We start from the raw sequence: 21,963 nt of genomic DNA on the forward strand, positions 1-21,963 counted from the left end.
AAGAACTGGAAGAGCTTGAAGGGGCTGGAGACCCCATATGTACAACAATACCAAGCAACCAGAGCTTCAAGGGACTAAGCCACTACCTAAAGACTATACATGGAGTGACCTTTGACTCTGACCTCCTAGGTAGCAATGAATATCCTAGTAAGAGCACCAGTGGAAGGGGAAGCCATGGGTCCTGCTAAGACTGAACCACCAGTGAACTAGACTGTTGGGGGGAGGGCGGCAATGGGGGGAGGGTGGGGAGGGGAATACCCATAAGGAAGGGGAGGGGGGAGGGGGGAGGGGGATGTTTGCCCGGAAACCGGGAAAGGGAATAACACTCGAAATGTATACTAGAAATACTCAAGTTAATAAAAAAAAAGTATAAAAAAAAGAATCAACAAAGGGGACTTCATAAAACAGCAAAGCTTCAGTAAGGCAAAGGACACTGTCAATGGACAAAATGCTTTTCAACAGATTGAGAAAAGATCTTACCAATCTTATATCTGATAAGAGGACTAATATCCTATATATACAAAGAACTCAAGAAGTTATACTCCAAAGAATCAAATAATTCTTTTAAAAAATGGTGTACAGGGCTAAACAAAGAATTCTCATCAGGAATATCAAATGGCTGAAAGCACCTAAAGAAATGTTCAACGTCCATAGTCATCAGGGAAATGTAAATCATAAACAACCCTGCGATTCCACCTCACAACAGTTAGAAATGCTAAGTTCAAAAATTCAGGTGATAGCAGATACTATAAAGGATGTGGTGAAAGAGAAACACTTCTCCATTTTTGAAGGGATTGTAATCTTGTAAAACCACTCTGGAAATCAGTTTGGCAGTTCCTCAGAAAATTGGACATACTACTACCTGAGAACCCAGCTATACCTGGGCATATACCCAAGTGACTCTCCAACATATAATCAGGACACATGCTTCACTACATTCACAGCAGCCTTATTTATAATAGCCAGAAGTTAGAATGAACCCAGATGTCCTTCAACAGAGGAATGGATACAGAAAGTGTGGTACAATTACACCATGGAGTGCTACTGAGCTATTAAAATTAATGACTTCATTAAATTCTTAGGCAAATGGATGGAACTAGAAAATATTATCCTGAATGAAGTAACCCAAACTCGAAAGAACACACATGATACGTACTCACTGATAAGAGGATATTTGCCCAAAAGCTCAGAATACCCAAGTTAAGATCACATGAAGGTCAAAAAGAAGAAGGACAAAAGTGAGGATGCTTCAGTCCTTCTTAGAAGGGGGAACAAAATACTCACAGGAAGAAATAGAGAAACAAAATGTGGAACAGAGCCTGAAGTAAAGACCACCCAGAGACTGCCACATATGGGGATCCATCCCACATGAAGTCACCAAAGTCAGTCCCTACTGGGGATGCAAGAGGTGAATGGTGACAGGAGCCTAACATAGCTTCTCCTGAAAGTTTCTGCCAGAACTTGACAAATACAGAGGAGGATGCTCACAGCCAAGCATTGGACTAAGAACAGGTTCCCCAATGGAGGAGTTAGAGAAAGGATTGAAGGAGCTGAAGGGGTTTGCAACCTCATAAGAACAACAATACCAACCAATCAGAGCTCCCAGGGTCCCAGGGACTAACAAACCTCCAAACACATGGAAAGACTCTTGGCCCCCTTCTGAGTATGTAGCAGCAGATGTGTTTTGTGGGGCATCAATGAGTGGAGAGGCCCTTGGTCCTCTGAAGGCTAGTAGAGGAGAATGCCAGGGGGGCAAGGCAGGTGGGAGTGGGTGGACACATGGGAGCATTCTCATGGAGGCAGAGGTTAAGTGGATGGGCTAGCGGGTTCTGGAGGGGAAAGGAGATACCATTTGAAATGTAAATAAAGAAAATATCCAGTAAAAGAAAAGTAAAAAATCTTGGGTTATAGCTCAGTGGTTCATAGCACTTGTTCTTTCACAGGAATCAGGTCAGTTTCCATCACCCTCATAACAGGTAATTATTCTTGGTAACTCCAGATAGTATGGTGGTCTATTCATCTCTCCACAGGCACCCAAGGAATGTGGTGCCTAGTGATATAAACAGGCAAAACACCAATTCACATACAAAAAATATTGACACTAAATTCTTGTATGTGCTGATGTCATGTTACTATTTATTGAACAAATACTCTACATTTTTTTACTGCTTTGTAATGTCTTGATATAAACCATAATTTCAAGTAGATATTTTCTGATTCATTAAGCATACTAGTTTCTACAGGTTTTTTAAAGTTGTCATTTGTTTGTTGACACTGTTTTTACTTTTCTCTGCATTTTAAGGAAATGTATAAATACAAATTGTACCTGGTATGTAGTTCAAAGTCATTGTCTGTATTTGTTCTTTTCCTTACACTAATTTGTGCATATATGTGTGTGTGTATATATATATATATATATATATATATATATATATATATATATATATATCAGAATCAGGGTAAGAAGAGGCATGTTTTAGCATTATGACTGACAGGCATATGTTCTGACAGTTTTGATCTAAGAATACCTTATTTATTTATTTATTTATTCATTCATTTATTTATTTATTTAGGTTTCACCATCCAGGCAAGTATTTTATCATCAGGCTGTATCTATCTATACAGGGATTTTCACTTTTTTAGTTTGAGGATTTGAGGCAGTCTTTCTGAGTCACTCAGGCTGGCTTTGAACTAATTCTGTACCACAGGCAGGGTTGAATTTGGAAGCGTGGTGCCTTAGCCTCTAGTATCTATCTGGGATTGCAGGTCTGACTCCTAATTCCTCTCTGAAGTGCTTTGTTTTATCCAGTTTACAAAAATAAAATATAGTCCAGATAGGACATGTGCTCCTCTCTTGATTGTTTTCAAACATGGAGGAGAGTCCTAGGATTTGAGCCAGCAACATCTCTCATGTGGAGTACTTTCTCTCCCTCTCTTAAATTCCACAAAGCACCTACTTTTATATTTTTGACTCTGCTCTCTTAATTTCCTGTGCATAACTCCTTTCAATATTCTACTCTGTGTCTCAGAGAAACTTAGGAAGGTATTTTATTCCTTTAATTGATTTTCTTGAAATGATTCACTATAGTACTATTTTACACCATAAGACAACAAAAAGTTAAATAATAAAAATACAAGGAAACTATGAAGTCACTCATCATTTTGTCATTAGATCACTGTTTAACAAGCCACTGTGAACTATTTATACAGATGCTCTCAGTACCTTACTAGACAGACATTTGAAGAAGAAACAAACACCTGTGCACATACACAGTCACACACAAAGATGCACCTACACACACACACACAACATTCATGTCACTTTGAAAATAGATTTTTTATGTAATATATTTTGATTATGTTTTTTCTCCCTCAAATCCTCCCAGACCCCACTTACCTACCTAGCCAAATCCAACTCTTCCTTCCTTCCTTCCTTCCTTCCTTCCTTCCTTCCTTCCTTCCTTCCTTCCTTCCTTCCTTCCTTCTTTCTTTCTTTCTTTCTTTCTTTCTTTCTTTCTTTCTTTCTCGTTCTCCTTCTCTCTCTCTCTCTCTCTTATTAGGATAAAAATAGCCACCCAAAGTTAATAATAATAAAATAAAATTAGAGCAAAGAAAAATAAACAAACTAGAAAAAGAGAAAGTAACCAATAGAATTCTCAAAAACAAAAAACAAAATCAAATACACTGAAAGTCATAACATATATGCAAAGGACCTTTAAGGAAAAGGACAAAGACCTGACAAAGTATTATGAGACAAAGAACATCTAGAAATGTTGCTCAGTTCTTTTTTTTTTTGTTGGCCATCTTCTACTGGGCATGGGGCCTGGACTTAAGAATGGATTATATAGCCAGTGAGACTCTGTTATAAAAAACTAAATTTTCATTTGTGAGAGGTTATTAATTAGAGATATCTTCTGGCTTAGGGATGAGGGCTTGTGTCTTTTTTCAGTCTCAGCCCTAGGACCCCGTCTGGCCCAGACCTGTGCATGCCCAGTGCATGCTGCCATAGTCTTGATGAATTCATATGTGCACGGGTCCTGTTATATTCAGAATGTCTTGTTTCCTTCGTATCCTCAATTCTCTCTGTCTCTTACACCCTTTCTTCTTCCTTTTCAGGGCTTTCCCTGAATTTTAAGAGGAATGAATTTAGAGGAGACATCTCCGTTAGGCCTGACTGTTCCAAGGTCCTCATTATTTGCACATTGTCCAGTTGTCTCTGTATTAGTTCCCATCTACTGCAGGAGGAACCTTCTAGGATGAGGGTGAGTGAGACACGGTCTATTGATGTTGAAGGGTGTCATTTGGAGTCATTTAGCAGGTATATTCTTTTAGTAGAACAGTTGTACTTGGTTTTCCTCTAGATCCCTGGCATATGTAGACAGGTCCTTGGCACCTCAGGGTGTCGGGAATGGGTTTTACCTCATGAAGTGGGTCTTAAATCCAATCAGATATTGATTAGTTAGTAGCTCATGCTTCGTGCCACTATTGAGTGATTGTCCTGAAGGATGGTCACCATCGTAGACTGGAGAATTTTTAGCTGGGTTGGTGTTTCCCTTTCTCCTTTGATAGTGTGTAGAGTATCTTCCAGTACAATGAACCCTAGTTGGTAGGGGTGAAGCCTTTAGGTAGGGACCAGCTCAACTCCTCCATGTTCAATGAACTTTTTAAGTGTTGTCTTCAGCAAGATGATGTTACCATCATTTTGACACACACACTTTAAATTCATGTGTTTTGTTTTTATTTTAGATGATGAGATACATGAATGAATTTTTGTTTCCAACCAATATAGGAATCCCTTTCCCAGTGATTGGAAATTTTTGTATACTTTGTTTTTCTTTCTCTCAGTATTGCCTTCTTGTGTGTAAACATGTGGTTTTCATTAAAGAATCAATTATTTTTAAATTGGAGTTGTGCTAACAACCCCATAACATTATTGGAAACACACTAATTATAGCTGTACTAAGTGAATGCCAGCAGGTACCTGGAATTGATAATAAGTTTTGAACATACTTATTGTTGCAAAGGACACTTACACTGCACTGAATAATAGTATTCTATTTACCAACATTCCTTAATAAATTCCTTTCTTCTTACATTATATTTACCTTTGTTGCATGTTAGTATTTATCTAATTAGGAAGTGATCCAGGGCAGAAAAACATGTTTTTGGTCGAATGCTTAACTTGCTGTTCTTTAAGTAATAGCCCATGTAAAGGATCAAGAGTTAAATGAAAATTGCCATTATTAAGGTTCTCTTCACTCAGCAATCAAAGGACAAGTACACATATAGTTTGTATCCTATTTGAAGACCAATAGGTCTTTCTAGATCTAGGCAACTAATGGAGCACAAATTCTAAACTGTTAATACTTTATACCTCCCTAAACAGGATTCAATGTGCATGGATTCTGTATCAATGTTACATGGCCTCTTGCCCTTGGTTATTTTATAATAGACTAATATGCACTTACAGATAAAGTAAATTCAAATACCCTAAGCATTTACATACTATTTGAAATTAAAGAACTCAAATATTATACCATTTCTAAATAATTTGGTTTTGATCAGCTTTCAAAACTCTTATCCTAATAGTTAAAACTAATTTCTTCAGTACACTTAATACAACCTCTGCAAAACAAAATTTCTGACTATTGCTCCAGCTGAATGCTTATGCAAGTAAAATATGATGCAAATGAAGCTGCTGACACAAATATTTAAAAAGACACTGACAACTGATGAGAATTTAGTAAATAGTTTTGGAATTAAAAGAAATCTCGGCCTAGGAAAACATTTAATAATTACCTTTATATCAGAATGGAAAAACATAGAAAATTAAGTGTAATGAGAAAAACTAAGCATCTACTTTAAAGTTACATTATTTTATAGTACACATGACCAAGAAATGGAAATTATTAAGATTATGATGGGAATAAATAATTTTATCAAATATTACTTATATCAACTATAAATAAAAGCATGACTTTTCTTATATTTGTAAACCCTATTGATCATTGGGCAGAAATGTGCTGAAGGCATGGTAGCAAATGCCTGTAATCTTACTATGAGCCAGGAAGATCAAGAAATCAAGAGAAGCCTGACTGTTCAGTAAGTTCAATGCGAACTTGGGCAACACAGGAAGAACGTGCAAAGGATTATGGGGAGGGAGCACTTATCATTGCCTACAGCAGAGTCATTGTAGAAAATGCACGGTACTGTGCATGGACAGAAAAATAACAGCCTCAGAAGGTGATATTCCAAGTAAGGAGAGTCCATCCTTTTTAAGTTCTACAGTGCTGACAAATAGACAAAGCAAAGGCTAAGGAAAATGAAGCTATTTCTCACATGCACAGGTGAGGTCTACTGGATTAAATGTGTAAGCTTAATATTAAACAACAAAATGCAAATCTTTCAAGAAATCCAAGAGGCTTAACTAGATGTATATTACTTGGAATGTACTGTACATCAGCTGCAGTGCAGAAGCTGCGGCCAAAAGCAAACATGTTTTCTGACATTTAAAATTTAAAATTTGTATGAGTCATCTCATTAATGATACAGCTGACAGTCTCAATGTTTATTATAGAGTGTTAGTTATTATGAAATAATCTAAATTACTATAAAATGTAATGTTACAAAGAGAAACAAAGATCACAATATTTTGCTTCTTATCTACAAACACACATATAAAGAACAGGACAATCCACATAGAAATGAAAAAGGGTGAGTGACCAGGACATTGACTAAGCATAAACACATTTGTCCTGCAAGCTTGGTGAATAGCATTTGGATCCCCAGCACTCAGGTAAATTCTGGATTAGTGTAGCAGCCCAGCACTGAAGACAGACACAGGGGATTCTCAGAGCAAGCTGAACAGTGTGAGTCTCCAAATTAGTTTGATCTGAGATTATCAAGATACCCTGCTTCAATAAAGGTAGAGGGTGATTATGGAAGATATCAGTGTTCCACAAATGCACACACACCCATGAGAACACGAGTACCTCCAGAACATTCACACAATAATAATAAATTATTCAATGACTCAATGCTCTGACTTGCTATACAAAAACCAAAAATTCAAGTTAAGATGCACTATCATTAGACATGCATCAGACAGTCAACAAAAGCTTCTGCTTAGAGAAATAAGACAAAACATAATTTTTACATTGGTAAAGGAAATATCAGGTGTACAAACTTGGGGAAAGCATTGAGAAATGTCTGTTAAAATTTAATTTGATACAGATGTTCCATACCTCTGAATATACTCTATATTGTTAAAATAAACCCCATTGCTGAAGACACTGCATAGCTGTGTATTCAAGTTGCTACAGAACTATAGACCTTACAGGGTTTCACAGTGCTGGAAATTGATATTCACACACACAGAGATGAAAAGTGATGATCCCCTTACCCAGCTTTGAACGTAGTGAGCTGTAATAATGAATGACATGGCAAGATATGCCCCCTCTTCCACTGGTGCAAGACCCCAACCTTACATGAAGAACAAGAGCAAATTAATGGTGCCTCAGAGAGGGAGAATTTATATTCTCAAGAACCAGCTTACTGTTAAGATATTCAATCACAGTGCCCCGTCCTAAAGACACATGAACATGAGCAACACTGAAGGGCTTCATCAAGTTGCCATATACATACATACATACATAAATACATACATACATATATATATGTATATTTTTGATATTCCTGAATATCACAAACCCTACAAACACGACCTTTCAATATACTTGCCATGATAGGATGACTTTTGCACACAAAATTAGAACAGAGATAACTCTTAAATGATATTTTGGATATTCCTAAACTTTAAAACAGCTTTTCTATGAGTAAAATCAGAAATTCTGTGACTTGGGCAGATAAAAATAATATATGCGTAGTAAATAAATAATTGATTAATAAAAAAGAACACTACTGAAGTTACTCGATAATATTGAAATTTTTCTTTTAATGTTAATAAAACTTTTTGATATTCAAAAATATAGTTATAAGTATATTTTTACTGCTAATCTCATTTTAGCATATTAAAGATACATAAGGCTAAGAAAGATTTTTAATTTAAGTATATGCACACTGGTTCTGGTCCAATAGATATTACTCTGATCATTTGAAAGATTTATAAAGTCTAAGAAGCTAAGTTATTATGCCCTCCTCTTTCCTACTTTTTTCAACACAATCTTTGATCTTTAGCATCTAATTATTTTAAAAACTATCTTTTATTTTCATTTGTTTTGCATAGCAATTCTCAATTTCACAGCCGTTTTGCAAGCATAGATTTTTGTATTCTAATAATAATCCTGTTACATGTGCACCACTGGGATACCATTTCATTTTGGAGTTAAGAAATTAGTGGTAGAGCTCTTACTTGAATCTAGGCTATCTGATTCTGTCTGTTATGCAAGTAGCACGAGACCATTCCTCTAGTGTCCAATAGGTCTTAAGTTTTCCAAGCACTTTTGAGAAAGGACACTACACTCTTTCAGACTAAGCAGAAAAGTTTACCTTAAAAAGCACCACCAGGGAGCCACTTGCCCTAATTTCTCTTTTTAACACTCCTACATAACGTGAGGAGTCATATATTATTGTTATGACTAGATTATATAACTTTTGTTAGTTTAAAGAGTCAATCCACTCCCATGAGCAAAATGAAAGCCCAGTACAATTTTTAATGTATAGAGACAGTCTCTAAAGTGACACAGAATGTATACTACACAAAATGGGAATTATTCCCCCACGTAGAGAGAGTAAAGAAAACTGAAATCATGATATTCTACTTATTCTTTCAACCCATAGGGATACATACGTATTTGTATGCAAGATACTGCTAGATTTAGAGTATACAAATCATTGGGGAGAAGATCATCAAAATCAATGTCATTCAAAGACTTTTTCAAAGAAAAGATTAGTAATAATGAGTGCTTATTATTTATTAATACACACATGAACATGATGAATAACCTATGAAAGAAGAAGATATGAGGTCTCTCATCACAAGTGTCAGGTTTTTTTTTCTATTCCACTTTCAAGTAAGACTGGGGTATACACAAAACTTTAAAAAAAATTGAAGCCAGATAATAAATTTGGGTGTGAAAAACTTGAAGCGATTATTTCAACTCTGTATTTGTGTAAGAAAATTATCAAAGTTACATTTTTACTCCATTTTATATTTATTAGAAACAAATGTTAGGACATTTTTCATTTTGACATGACTGTTTTCATACAGTGCATTCTTGTTGAAAGAACTTGCTTTGTTTATTCCAGAACACTACACTAGGCATGCCTGTGTTGGCATTCCAACCCTTTACAGTACAGAGGCTTCCTTGTACTGAGCAGAGCACAGTCATTTTGTTTATGTGCAGTCATTCTTAACCCAGCAAGTACTACTCAGAAATGCTTCCAGCATAACAGCCTTTTAGAAACCAGTGTCTGTGCACATGTATTTGTAATCAGAATGAAAAAAGATAGCTCTCAAACATAAAATCTCTCACATAATGAATTTATGTGAAATTAGAAAAGTAAGAACACAGCACAGTAAAATTATGAAAAAAAAAAGCCAATGGCTGAATAACAATTTTAAAAGGCAATTAAATACACATACATGAAACTGTAATGTAACTCGTTAGTAAACCCTGCAAGCTAGTGCATTCTTTATTAGATTATACAAATAGAGCTTTATAATGATTTATTTAATTCCTTCTCCTATGGGAATTATGTATTTTTTTCTTTCCTTTTGAAATGTTTCCTCCCATTTAAAAACCCTTATTGATTTATTTGTCAGAGGAAAACTCATTAGTACTGATGTGGTGCTCGCCAAATTCCAGCAAATAATTGAAAACAATGGGTGAGATCCCTTTTACTGCCAAAGAGCTACAAGGTCACTACCCCAATCACAGTCTGCTCTGCTGGAGGGAGTGCCTGTTCCCATAGGAAACTTGTTCTTGCACCACCTCAAGTAAGAGACTCAAACAGAACAACCAACTGTGAGGTACCAATAAAGCCAGCAAGAAAAGTGAGGAAGGAAACTTATTTAGTTTGTGTGGGGTGGAGAGGATTATGCATGGATATTGCTGACCTGATTCATTGAGACTCCACACCCCTTCCTGTAACTTAGATCAACTACTTAAAATGCTTCCCACAGTTTTCTCTTGTTTACTTGTCCTGTCCCTGAGTCCTTCTCAAACAAGAACAGTCTATGCTATATTTTATGCTTAAAATTTACAAAAGAATAGATCCTAGATACTCCTAACACATAAAATAATATTAGTAAAGCCTTTGTTACAATAAAAAGGATCAGAAAAAAAACTGCTGTGAGGTGACAAGTATAACTTTATAGCTTTGATGGTTTCACAAATTTATTCTGATCACTAAACTCAGCCAACTGTGTAGAGTTGAAAATTTCTTAAGGACATGATCATCTTCTGAGAGAAGTATCATTAGTTAATTAGTTGGTCATCTGTAGCCATTAGAGAATATATTTATAAGAACCTAGATAGTATAACCTATTTATACCTGTTATTCTGTATTGTTTCGCCTTTATATGGTTGTACTGTTTTGCCCTTTTTGATTGGCAGCATAGTGTGTTTACCTTAGTACCATGATAAACACATGAGCAAAGCAATGTTCTTATGTTTCATCAGCCACAACATCACTGGGTTGTAAGGAGTTTTATGATCCATTATATTTTTAGTGTAATCAGCAAATCCCTGTTATGTAGTAAATAATTATATATTACATATGAATTGTTTTTATATGTCAATTGTACCTTATTAAAGTGAATTAAAAATACTCAGAGGAAATGAAACAGAGAAGTTTAAGGTGGTAGAAATATTCTGGCTGTGATATAGTCTTTCTTTAGAATTGGGAAGTGACCCTGATGTTCACTTTGATAGTCTGAATGTGCTAGGAGTTACAGGTAGACACTCATTAGAGGAGAACTTAGTTTGTCTTTAATTAACTGCAAGTAAGTGGCATTTGTGAGAAGCTATCTTAATGGATTCAAGATGTGGAATCAGGGTAGGTATGAGTGACGTTAAGTGAATAAAAGTACTTGCCATGAAAACCTGAGCACAAGCTGGATAATGTGAATTCACTGTGGAAGAAGAGAACTCATTCTCAAAAGCCCTTTGACCTCCATATGCATGTATGTTCCTAACATATAAACATCATATATATGTAGATAGATAGATGAGAGTTGAGAGATAGGTAGATAGATAACCAGTTTGAAATTGTAAAAACACAAGTAAAAGAAAATAAGGATGTTTATAATAGATGAAGATTAAGATAAACAAACAAATACCAAGAAAGCACCAGTGTGTATTTATGATGTTAATGATGGTACATTTCCTAGTATTAACAGGAAAATCTAATTTAAACAATGTGATGGTGATTGCTTGGTGTTCACCAGGTTCCATAATATTGAGATTTGAGATATATTCAAAATGGTGTCTCATGAAATAAACATAAGCCTATAGTCTCTTAATTGAATACAAGGTACCTTTTGGCAACATTCTTTTACATGTTTTATAAGCTCAAAGAATTACCATTTACCATAGTTCTCAGTTGATGCCTTGTAATTTACTAAAAGGTTCAAGCTTTAAAAATGGAAAGACTCCTTTAAATTTCAGGGAGTCAGTGTGTACTGGACATGAATACTCATTATTTTAGTTGAGTGGAAACTGCAGTGGTTAATATTGTATCTTTCTTCTAAGTAACAGTTTACCTGGGCCTATACAAATTATAACCATTAATACATGTGAGTAGACTTGTTCTTGAATGTCCTTATGTGTAAAGTATGGGTCAGCTACTCATTTGTTTGCTAGTTATATTTTTAATGAATGATATCAGATTAAAGAAAAGAACAGTAGAATGAGTTTGAGCAAAAAGAGGAAAATGTGGTCATCTATAAATTTAATCACATATTTTAAGAGAAATGCATTATAATTAACAAATGATGTTAAGTGGGAACTTGCACACAGAAAAGCAGATGGCCTGCCTTATAACTTTGATCACAATAGGTATCTTGGACCCAGTAGTTAAGTGGAGACTATGTGCTTCTAGCATTTGTTTTCACCATTTGGGAAATCTAGTCTTTCGGAGTGAATGCAAACAGCATGGCAGAGGAACATGAATGGGCATGTGTTTCCTTCTAACTAATTATAGACAAGTAGGTGCTTTACTTATTTCCTTCTATTACACTCTGGGAACGGGCAAACAGAATGAGAATGTAGACCAGCACAATGACTCTGGACCAACTTTATAAAAAGGTGCAAAAAGCTAATCTACTCAGATTCAAAGTAGTTATTTCTCAGGGGGAAAGTTGTTGGGATTATTTGTAATGGTCGCAGTTCATGAATTGAAACATGTCAATAGTTATTGAGAATTATAATACGCTTTCTTAGTAAGTGTACCTCTCTCTCCCAACACCCTCTTTCAATAAATCACTAACATGGTTTGACTTATAACTCAAGTAAGGTATTGAGGAGATAAAGTTTGATTCAATTCTTGCTGAATATTTTAGTGGGACCTTAGATTATCCTAAAACCCATCTGAAAACAGCGGGCATAGTAGTGTACATTTGTAATCATAGTGTTGGGAAGGAAAAGACAGATGGATCCTCGGGACGTATGGCTAGGCAATTTAGCTTAATTAGCAATCTCCAACCCAATGAGACATTCTGTCTCATAAATCAAGGTGACAATACCTGAGGAAGGACACCTAAGGTTGATCTTCTAGCTTGCACATGAATGCACAAATGCACATGCTTACATTCACATACAAGTGCATTTGCATACACACACACACAGTAAAAGAACCTTGTTAAATGCAAAATAAATCAGTAATGATTTCAAGTTATTTTCTAATCTCTTTACCTTAAAGCTTAATTATTCTGATTTTTATACATACAGCATGCTTTTATAACTTCCTGTTTGTATCATATCAATAAATCACAGACACACACACACACACACACACACACACAAACACACCCCTTCGGACATGCTCACACCTCATTACTAATACATTTAGAGCTATTTACACCCAGGGGATATAAAGTCCAAACATTTAAGCTTCATTTCTCAAGCTCTATAGGTTTCAGCATGTGCTAACTCTTCTACACACTGCAACCTAGATTGACATATGAACAGCCTGTGGACATAACACTCCTACATGGTCAGTTGACATTGGCATCCAGATGTCAGAGCTGTTGGTATTTTTGTTGTTGTTTCCATATTCTTTCTGCGTCACCCCCTCAAATCTGTACAACCCCACTCAGCATTAATAGTTGATGTGTTTATAAAATGATAAAGAGAGGATTTGTCCCAAGTTTTGGAACCAATTTTACATTTATAAAAAGATAAAGAAAGGGGGGATATGTTCCATGGAGGTCTGAGAAAAGGGGGTGCTTCAGCAGGCCTATGTGGAGACATCCCTTTCCCCTGAGGGAACAGTCACAAGATGGTATAGTATAGAATAGAATTTATTCAGGGCATGGGGAGGGGAGTTAGCAGTATAGTAGGGCAGAGAGAGAGAGAGAGAGAGAGAGAGAGAGAGAGAGAGAGAGAGAGAGAGAGAGAGAAATAGAAGAGTAGAGGAGTAGAGTAGAAGTAAGCCATGAGCACATGGAGAAAATGGGGGATGAGAAAGGGGAGAGAAGGGACAAAGGGGCAAGAGAGAGCAAGAGGAAGCAGGAGCAAGAGAGCGAGTAGGGGGCAAGCAGCCCCTTTTATAGTATCAGGTATACCTGGCTGTTGCCAGGTAACTATGGGGCAGAGCAACCGTGGCCGTTGCCAAATAACTGTAGGGGTGGAGCTCCGACAGTATGCTAACCATAATAGCATCCCTTTGGACAGGATTCTGGATCTTATTGACTTCCTTTCATGAGGAGCTCACTACTTCCTGGTTACTCTCTGCCAGCCTGCCCTTTACTTTGGCACCTCAACGTACTGTTGGTTCTTTAGGGTCAGATTGGTTATAATGAAAAAATAGTATCCTAGAATTGGATTTTGCTTAGTTTTTCTGATGTGGGACAGTGTTCCTTTTTGTGCTTCTGACATTTTACTCTTACGTGTAGCTGTCACTTAGTAAGGCAGCAGAAAACAAGTTTCAAGCTCATACTTATTAATCTGAAAAGTTGAACAAAATTACTATTTACAAAAGAGAAATTGCCTAGTAGTGATGAAGCACTTTAGAGGTGGGCACCAGGAAAATTATGGACCTGGAGCTGAGGAGAGTTTTGCCTTTGTTAGAGAAATCTGGCCATGGCTGAATTCCAACTTTTCTTTTCTTCTTTTCTTTTATTTTCTGGAATACTACTACCTCTTCCTTTGGTAGAATCTGAGAAAGAAGAGGTCAAGGAGCCTCCGGAATATTCTGCTCACAGACCCTTACACACAGAAGCTAGTGAGAATGCCTGGGGCTGGACCTTTCATAACTCTGGCATAACTTTCCTCATAGCACTTACCTTCTGAGAGGAATATGGCTTTCTTGTTCGCTATCTACTCGCTAAGGAGAAGAAATAGCCACAGTGAGTATTTCTCGGCATAATCTGGAGGAAGCCAAGGCATGCTTAAAAGATGTGCAAAGGACTCTCTGACAGGCATGTCAACACTGGATACTATTAGAAAATTGAAAATGTAAAAGCCTGATATGTATGCCTGAGAAGTAGTCATTTTATAAATGGATTTCAAATAACCAAAGGAGTCAATGCTGCCTTAAATAGCAGGTAATTTTCTCTCTTCTTTTTTAGTAAGGGTAGAATTAAATTTGCAATTTCATCAGCTCTCAAAATCTTAGTGTGGGAAAGGGCGTCAGTAGCCAGATAGTGATAGTGGATCAAGTTAGGGAAACTGCACAGGCACAGCCAAGGCTGTTGTGCTGGGACGCCATATTCACTGCTTCGAAATGTATCCTGCTTCAGGATGAACTGATCAGTATCCCATGCTGAAAATGAATGAGCTTTCTTCTAAGAAAGATATATACAAGATTTCATGTCTAAGATATTAGACACTTTTTTGGAAGGCTCATTGGGAATTACAAAACTTGGAAGGCTTTTAGAAATTGTACTGTACTCTCCTTCCCATCCCCCATGTACAGTTTTATAGAAATATTACTCCATTCTGGAAAATGTACACAGCCTGTTTATCACTGCTTTGAATACCATTGAATTGAGGCCATAGATTTGTCTATGCTTATATAACATTTTTCTTCTTTAGAAAATTTCTTACTATTATTGTGTGTGCACACACATAGAGAAGAGTGGGTAGTGGTAAAGAGAGGATGACAGGATGTGAATGGCACTGCTTAAAGAAATCTGGGGACAACTGAGATAAATCAACTCTTTTCCTTCATTTTTTTATGTGTGTTCTAGGGACCAAACTCAGCTGGACAAGCTTGCCCAGAAACACCTTTACTCACTGAATTATTTCACCAACTTTGCATTTTTTTGTTTGTTTGGTTGCTTTTTTTTTAGTTTTTAGGGTTCTTTTTGTTGTTTGTTTTTATCCAATCCTCTATTACTTTAAGTCCTCTAGTTGTTTTGATGTGTTCATAGACTATGGCCAAGCCTTTAGCTTTATACTTATGTTTACTAGTTAAAATCAATTAATTTATGGGGTTTGTTTGCTTGTAGCTTGCTTGTTTGAGACAGAGTCTCTCTATATAACCCCGCTATCTTGAATTCTCCACAGACATCAGGCCTCAAACTCACAGAGATCATTAGCCTATCTGCTTCCTGAGGGCTGGGATTAAAGGCATTCAGCACCATGCACATTTTACATTCACCATGCACAGTTTCATATCACAACTCTAGACAGCTAGCCTGAAAACAAGTACTGGATCTGTTAATAACTGGTATTTTAAAGTAAAATAAGAATCAAACACAAAGACATTGATTCTGTTGAACAGCAATATAACTTTCTAATTAACAATTAAAGATACCAGAGATTGTGTTACAAAATTTCTGATTAAAAAAAAGAAGAAACAATAAGTAGAGAGCCATCTGGCATGTGGTGACTTATTTTCTAGATAGAAAAACAAGAATAAAATTGATTACAGAAATCAGAGACTTATAGGTGAGCATGTCAGTATTTCTATATGTTACTATATTATTCTGTTCTTTATATGTTCACCGTTTGTATTTTTACGTGTTTGCTTGTTGCAATTTTCCCAATGCTGGCTAGATCTACCTCTTTTGATTTAACCATCCTGAATCCTTTTCCAACTCAAATTCATTCGTATTCCCTCAGGAATCTCATGGGCTGAATTTCCGACAGTTCTTGGCAATGTTTCCAATGGGCTTGTAATTACAACTAATTGCCTTTGTTAGAAAATGTGACAAAACAAAGTGAATTTAAGTGGAAGGTATTTTCAAAAGTCTCCAAGTACTTCCACTAAGTGTGTCTTGTTTTACTTACAGCACAGTTCCTAGGGGTTCCTGAAATGTGTGCCTTTAGTATGCAGATGAGAGTCTTTCCTTCAACAAGCAACACTCTGGAGTGAAGTGGCTCTTGGAGAATTGTCAGATTCGGACTGAGCTCACTGAGCTGGCCACCTGCCATTATGCCTCTCCCTACCATCATTTTAATGTCCTAGGCTACAGTTTGAACAGTGACTTCCCTTCCAGTTTTGGGCCACATTGTTCTTTAATAGTTTTGGTTTTCTAGAGAAATGCTTGACATACTATCTCATCCAATTTCATTGATTCCTAGCCCAAATAAGATTCTATTGAAACCTAGCTAAACGTCACTCTTGCAGAGGAAGAAATGTGTGTTCTTGCAAGCATAGCAATCCTTACCATTGGATTGTTACAACCTTAATCTTTACCACTGTATAGAATCTGATATGCTCAACCAGTTGTTTTAAATATAAATATATTTAAAATTACAAAGGTTCCCAGATATTCAGTTCCCATGATATCTCAGTAAAATGACATTTGCATATATGTTTTCCTAAGGATATAGAGAATTTATGACAAGTGAATTGATTCTTAATTTCTACTTAGAATTATCATACACAATGTTTGACAGCTTGACAGCCTAAAGGTGAGTTTCCTTGTTCAAGCACAACCTTTAACAATATTTAAACAAAACTCAAAATGTTTGAAAAATCCTTTTTACAATGCCAATCCTTACTATCTATATCAAGAAAATGCCATTCTGTTCGGCACAGGAGAAACTTGAAGTCATAAAATTGATGCTATAAAGGATTTGCTAGGAAACTTGCTTAGGAAATATTAAGTTATATAGAATAGTATTTAGCTAAAGAGCACAGCCTCCAATCTGAGTAAAAGATAAGTAGTGTGCTAACCAGGCTTGGGAAAAGATCTTTACCAATCCTACATCCAATAGAGGGCTAATATCCAATATTTACAAAGAACTTAAGAAGTTTGACTCCAGAGAATCAAATAACCCTATTAAAGAGCTAAACAAAGAATTCTCAACTGAGGAATGTCAAATGGCTGAGAAACACATAAAGAAATGTTCAACATCTTTAGTCATCAGGGAAATGCAAATTAAAACAACACTGAGATTCCACCTCACATCAGTCAGAATGGCTAAGATCAAAAACTCAGGTGATAGCAGATGCTGGTAAGGATGTGGAAAAAGAGGAACACTCCTCCATTTTTGGGTTTGCAAGCACTTTGGAAATCAGTGTGTTGGTTCCTCAGAAAATTGCACATAGTACTACCTGAGGATCCAGCTATACCACTCCTGGGCATATATGCTCCAACATATAACAAGGAAACATGCTCCACTATGTTCATCGCAGCCTTATTTATAATAGCCAGAAGCTGGAAAGAACCCAGATGCCCTTCAACAGAGGAATGGATATAGAAAATGTGGTACATTCACACAATGGAGTACTACTCCGCTATCTAAAACAATGATTTCATGAAATCCTTAGGCAAATGAATGGAACTAGAAAATATGATCCTGAACCCATTCATAAAAGAATATACATGCTATGCACTCATTGCTAATTGGATATTAGCCCAAAAGCTTGGAATACCCAAGATACAATTTACAGACCATCTGAAGTTCAAGAAGAAGGATGACCAAAATGTGGATGCACCAGTCATTCTTAGAACGGGAACAAAATACTGATGGGAAGAAATACAGGGACGATGAGTGGAGCAGAGACTGAAGGAAAGAAAGACCACCCAGAGACTGGCCCACCTGGGGATCCATCCCATAGGCAGCCAACAAACCCAGTCACTATTGTTGATGCCAAGAAGTGCTTGCTGACAGGAACGTGAAATGGATGACTCCTGAGAGGTTCTGCCAGAGCCTTACTGATTCAGATTAAGATGCTCTCAGCTAACCATCAGACTCAGCATGGGGTCCCCATTGGAAGACTTAGAGAAAAAATTGATGCAGCAGAGGATGGCATTGTCTCGCATCAATAGGAGGAGAAGCCCTTGGTCCTATGAAGGCTCTTTTCCCCAGTGTAGAGGAATGTCATGGTATTGAGGTAGGAGTGGGTGGGTGGAAGGGAGAGCATCCTCATAGAAGCAGGAGAAGGGGGGATGAGAGAGGGGAAAACCCGGAAAGGAGATAACATTTGAAATGTAAAGACATAAACTAATGAATAAAAAAATAGAAAAAAGAAACTGAGAAAGAAATTTGTTCTCAAGAGGCACCTTCAATTATGCTGCCTTCCCATAACAAAAGGAAACAATCTTGACTCATGACCAGCCATTAGGCCCATCCTGGTATCAAGGAAAGTGCCTCTAAGGGGAATCTCAAGTGGGCAGTTCAGGGTCACAACCACCATTAAGTTTTGGTCTGCCACTAAGTCCCTTGTACTCAGGAAAAGCATTATTCTGCCAGGTTGCAAGATGACCCTACATAACAACTATTAAAAAAGAAAAAGAAAAAAACATTAGTACATATGAGAAATATTTCTGACAATTATGTTTGCTATGTAAATTGTCCATTTTCCTACATGGAGAGATTTGCTACTATTTAAATGTTCAAAGTGTAACTTCAGGATGGGACAGGAAAGATTTAAGGATGATAATGGGTGTGGAATGCTTAAGCCTAAAGTGTATGCATATAAGTCGGTAAAGCCTATTTGAAGCCGGCTCCACTTTTGAGCATTAGGCAAAGACAGATCACGCAATTTTAAAAAGCTTTTCCCATTATTAATCTCTAAGTGTGCAGAGTGAACTCTGATCAGGAAACCATATTATTTCTATAACACCTTGATGCCATGGAGAATTCAGGCATCTCTGGAGATCTGAAGTATGCATGGAGGGGCAAGACACAATAGCTGTCCAAGTTTCTTATCTCTGTCAACTCAAAGTTGCCCTAGAGGCTCATTCAGTTGCTCAGTGGAAGCCTTGCCACTAAGATAACTACTACTCACCAGGGATAAAGGATTGGAGCCATTAGAGTTAAGAACCAAATGGGAAGCAGATTGAAATGTGTCAGTATGGAGGTTCAAATGCACACACATATCTAAAATGAACCTGGCGAATGGAGGCCAGGGAAGCAGACACAATCAGCAAAGTAAACAGGATTGGGAAGAAGACACTCTGAAGGGGCAATGTGAGTTACTGGGTAGCTGAAATGAAATGTATGAATTAAAGGCAGGGAAAAGTGGCAAGTAGGCTCAAAACAGCAAGAAGGACTGCAGGTAGATATGTGGTAGAGTGCTTGCCCAGCAGAAGCACACCCCAAGGGTCAGAATCTGGTACTGTAAAATGATGACCTAAAATAAGAGGCAGCCAGAACAATAATATTATGAGAGAAAGTTTTTGTCTTTGATGAACAGATCATGCTTTTTTATTTACTTGTTTATTTAAGCTATAAACTCTTCCAAAAAGGTTTCTCACCTATATCTGAAAATCCACAGCCAACAAGTCAATTAACAGGTGAGGGAAAGACGGAGAGCGTGGGAAAAATAAACCAGTGGATTATCTGAGAAAGCAGCAGGCAAAGTAAACAGGAAGTGGTGATTTTTCCAAGATCTCCAGTGGCTCAACAATGGCATATGGGTTGAGTCATTGGGTGACATTTATCTTATGGTTTTAATCAAGAGGACAGACTGCATGATAAAGGAGATGGCACACCCAATGTCAATGCTACAATAAACAGGATATAAAACTCTGAGTGATGATGCTATAATTGCTTAGGTTCCATCCAAATCAAAACTTCATAAGTATGCCAGGAAAGGCAATTATGCAAATGATGCAGATAAGCCACTCCCAGAGAGTCTGGCTTCTCTCAGAGCAAAATTTAGCCAGTCCAGGGAACATCATATTCTTCCTATCAACCTCAATTAATACCATTTTCACAACAGATGAATCATACATGAGGTAGCATCTCATAATGTAGTCCTTACGTACCAGAAGATAATCTGCCAAATGATTTCCATCTAGGAATTGCTGCCAATTAATTACATTTTCAAAGCTAGCCCACTCCTGGTTAAATACCTTCTACTTCCTTATTTCCTGCTGCTTTCCTATTTGCTTCACTGGAGAGAGTTACTTTGTTTTATAAAATGCGAGAGAATATTATTCTTAGGTATGGTTCCCTAGGTAGTTGTTAAAAGCAGGTTTTGTTTATAGGGTAATTCTGAAAATGCTATAAACTTGGAGAGATTACAAGTGTGCCTTAGTCTATTAACTCACTCAGATAAATATCTGTATTCAAAAATCCCAAAACTCCGAGCTCCAAATAATTTTACTTCCTTTTCTGGTAGGGAAGGAAAAAAAAACTGCTAAAAGAAGCAGTGTTGCTCTTTGAGTTGCTGGGAACTGAATTTTGGGCCTCACAGATGCTGGATGAGTGGTCTACCATGGACCCATGTGTCCTTTCCCGAGAAGTTGTATTTTGTCATCGAGAATCATTCTCTATGGGCTAGGAAACCTTTAAATAGGGAGGAGTCTGCACATGGACAAAATAAAACCACCACCAAGAGATCTACCAAAGCCTTGCACTAAGGAATATCTGTCACATGTATACTCCAGGAGTAAGTACCGTGAGTTTGAAGTCCCTATTGTTCCTGCAGACAGGAGATAGGTAGGTATGTTACTGGGAATTAGACTTTACCTGAGGTCCGCAGACTTCCCAGTCCTGTTTAAGCACATCACGTCCCTGGTCTGGTACCCAATCTGGATGTCCCAGTATCTGTTCTCCTGTCTGTTTTGTCTGTTTCTGTTTCTCTTCTTCTTGATGAGCTCACGGGCCTCTGGATCCTTCACAGCTTTTCCTCTCTCCTTCTCTCTCTCCTTGTTTTTGCCACGACGCCTGGCTTGCCTGGCTTGACGTGAGTGTGGTACTGAGCATGCGCTCCAGGGCCCTACCTGCAAGCTATACATACTCTCCTCTGCCTCACAGGGGTTGGACTGGCATACCTGGAACTCAGTGAGGTTGGGACAGCCAGAGCCTCCAAACTGTGGTGGTGCGACCACGTGCCTAGTGCGGTGCTGCAGGCCGCTGCCACAGGTCCTGGAGCACTCAGACCAGGACGAGAACTCAGACACGATGCAGTCTTGCTGACAAGGGATGAGGCAGGCCTGTTCCAGGAGGGGCTTGGGTTCAAAGTACTCGCAGATGATGTCCTCTGCGGGAATGTCCTTGTCCTTCTGGATGCACGTTATCTCTCTCACCTGGATGCCTTCCTCCCCCTTCACACATTCTCGTGCTTTCTCGAGGCTTTTTGAAATCACAGGCTGACACTGATTCCAGGGTCCCAGCCTCCAGTCGTACAACTCTTTGTGCCAGTCACACACTTTGAAGCAGTTTTGCTGGTTACTGGGTCTCACAGCCTGCTTGCAGTTCGTATGTAACGTTGTCCAGCCTTCCGAATGAGCGCACCACACAGCCCGAGTCTGGATGCCGCCCGGTCCACAGTCATCTCCCATACACCGTCCCCAGGGACCTATAAAACAGCACACAAGTTAGCAGGGCTGCAGGAAGAAAGTGATGTACCATTCCCATTTTAGAAAGACGT

General features: G+C 37.7%; 1 protein-coding gene across 1 annotated transcript in view; it reads right to left on the reverse strand.

Annotated features, from left to right (window-relative positions):
• Thsd7a (thrombospondin type 1 domain containing 7A) overlaps positions 1 to 21,963 on the reverse strand; it is a 438,249-nt gene that overhangs the window by 236,984 nt on the left and 179,302 nt on the right. The window contains exon 2 of the mRNA NM_001191970.2: positions 21,060 to 21,891. Within this exon, the coding sequence (NP_001178899.2) occupies positions 21,060 to 21,891 (832 nt within the window). The remainder of the gene's footprint in view (positions 1 to 21,059; positions 21,892 to 21,963) is intronic.

This window comes from Rattus norvegicus, chromosome 4, assembly GCF_036323735.1.
Source record: "Rattus norvegicus strain BN/NHsdMcwi chromosome 4, GRCr8, whole genome shotgun sequence".
NCBI classification, from domain to species: Eukaryota; Metazoa; Chordata; class Mammalia; order Rodentia; family Muridae; genus Rattus; species Rattus norvegicus.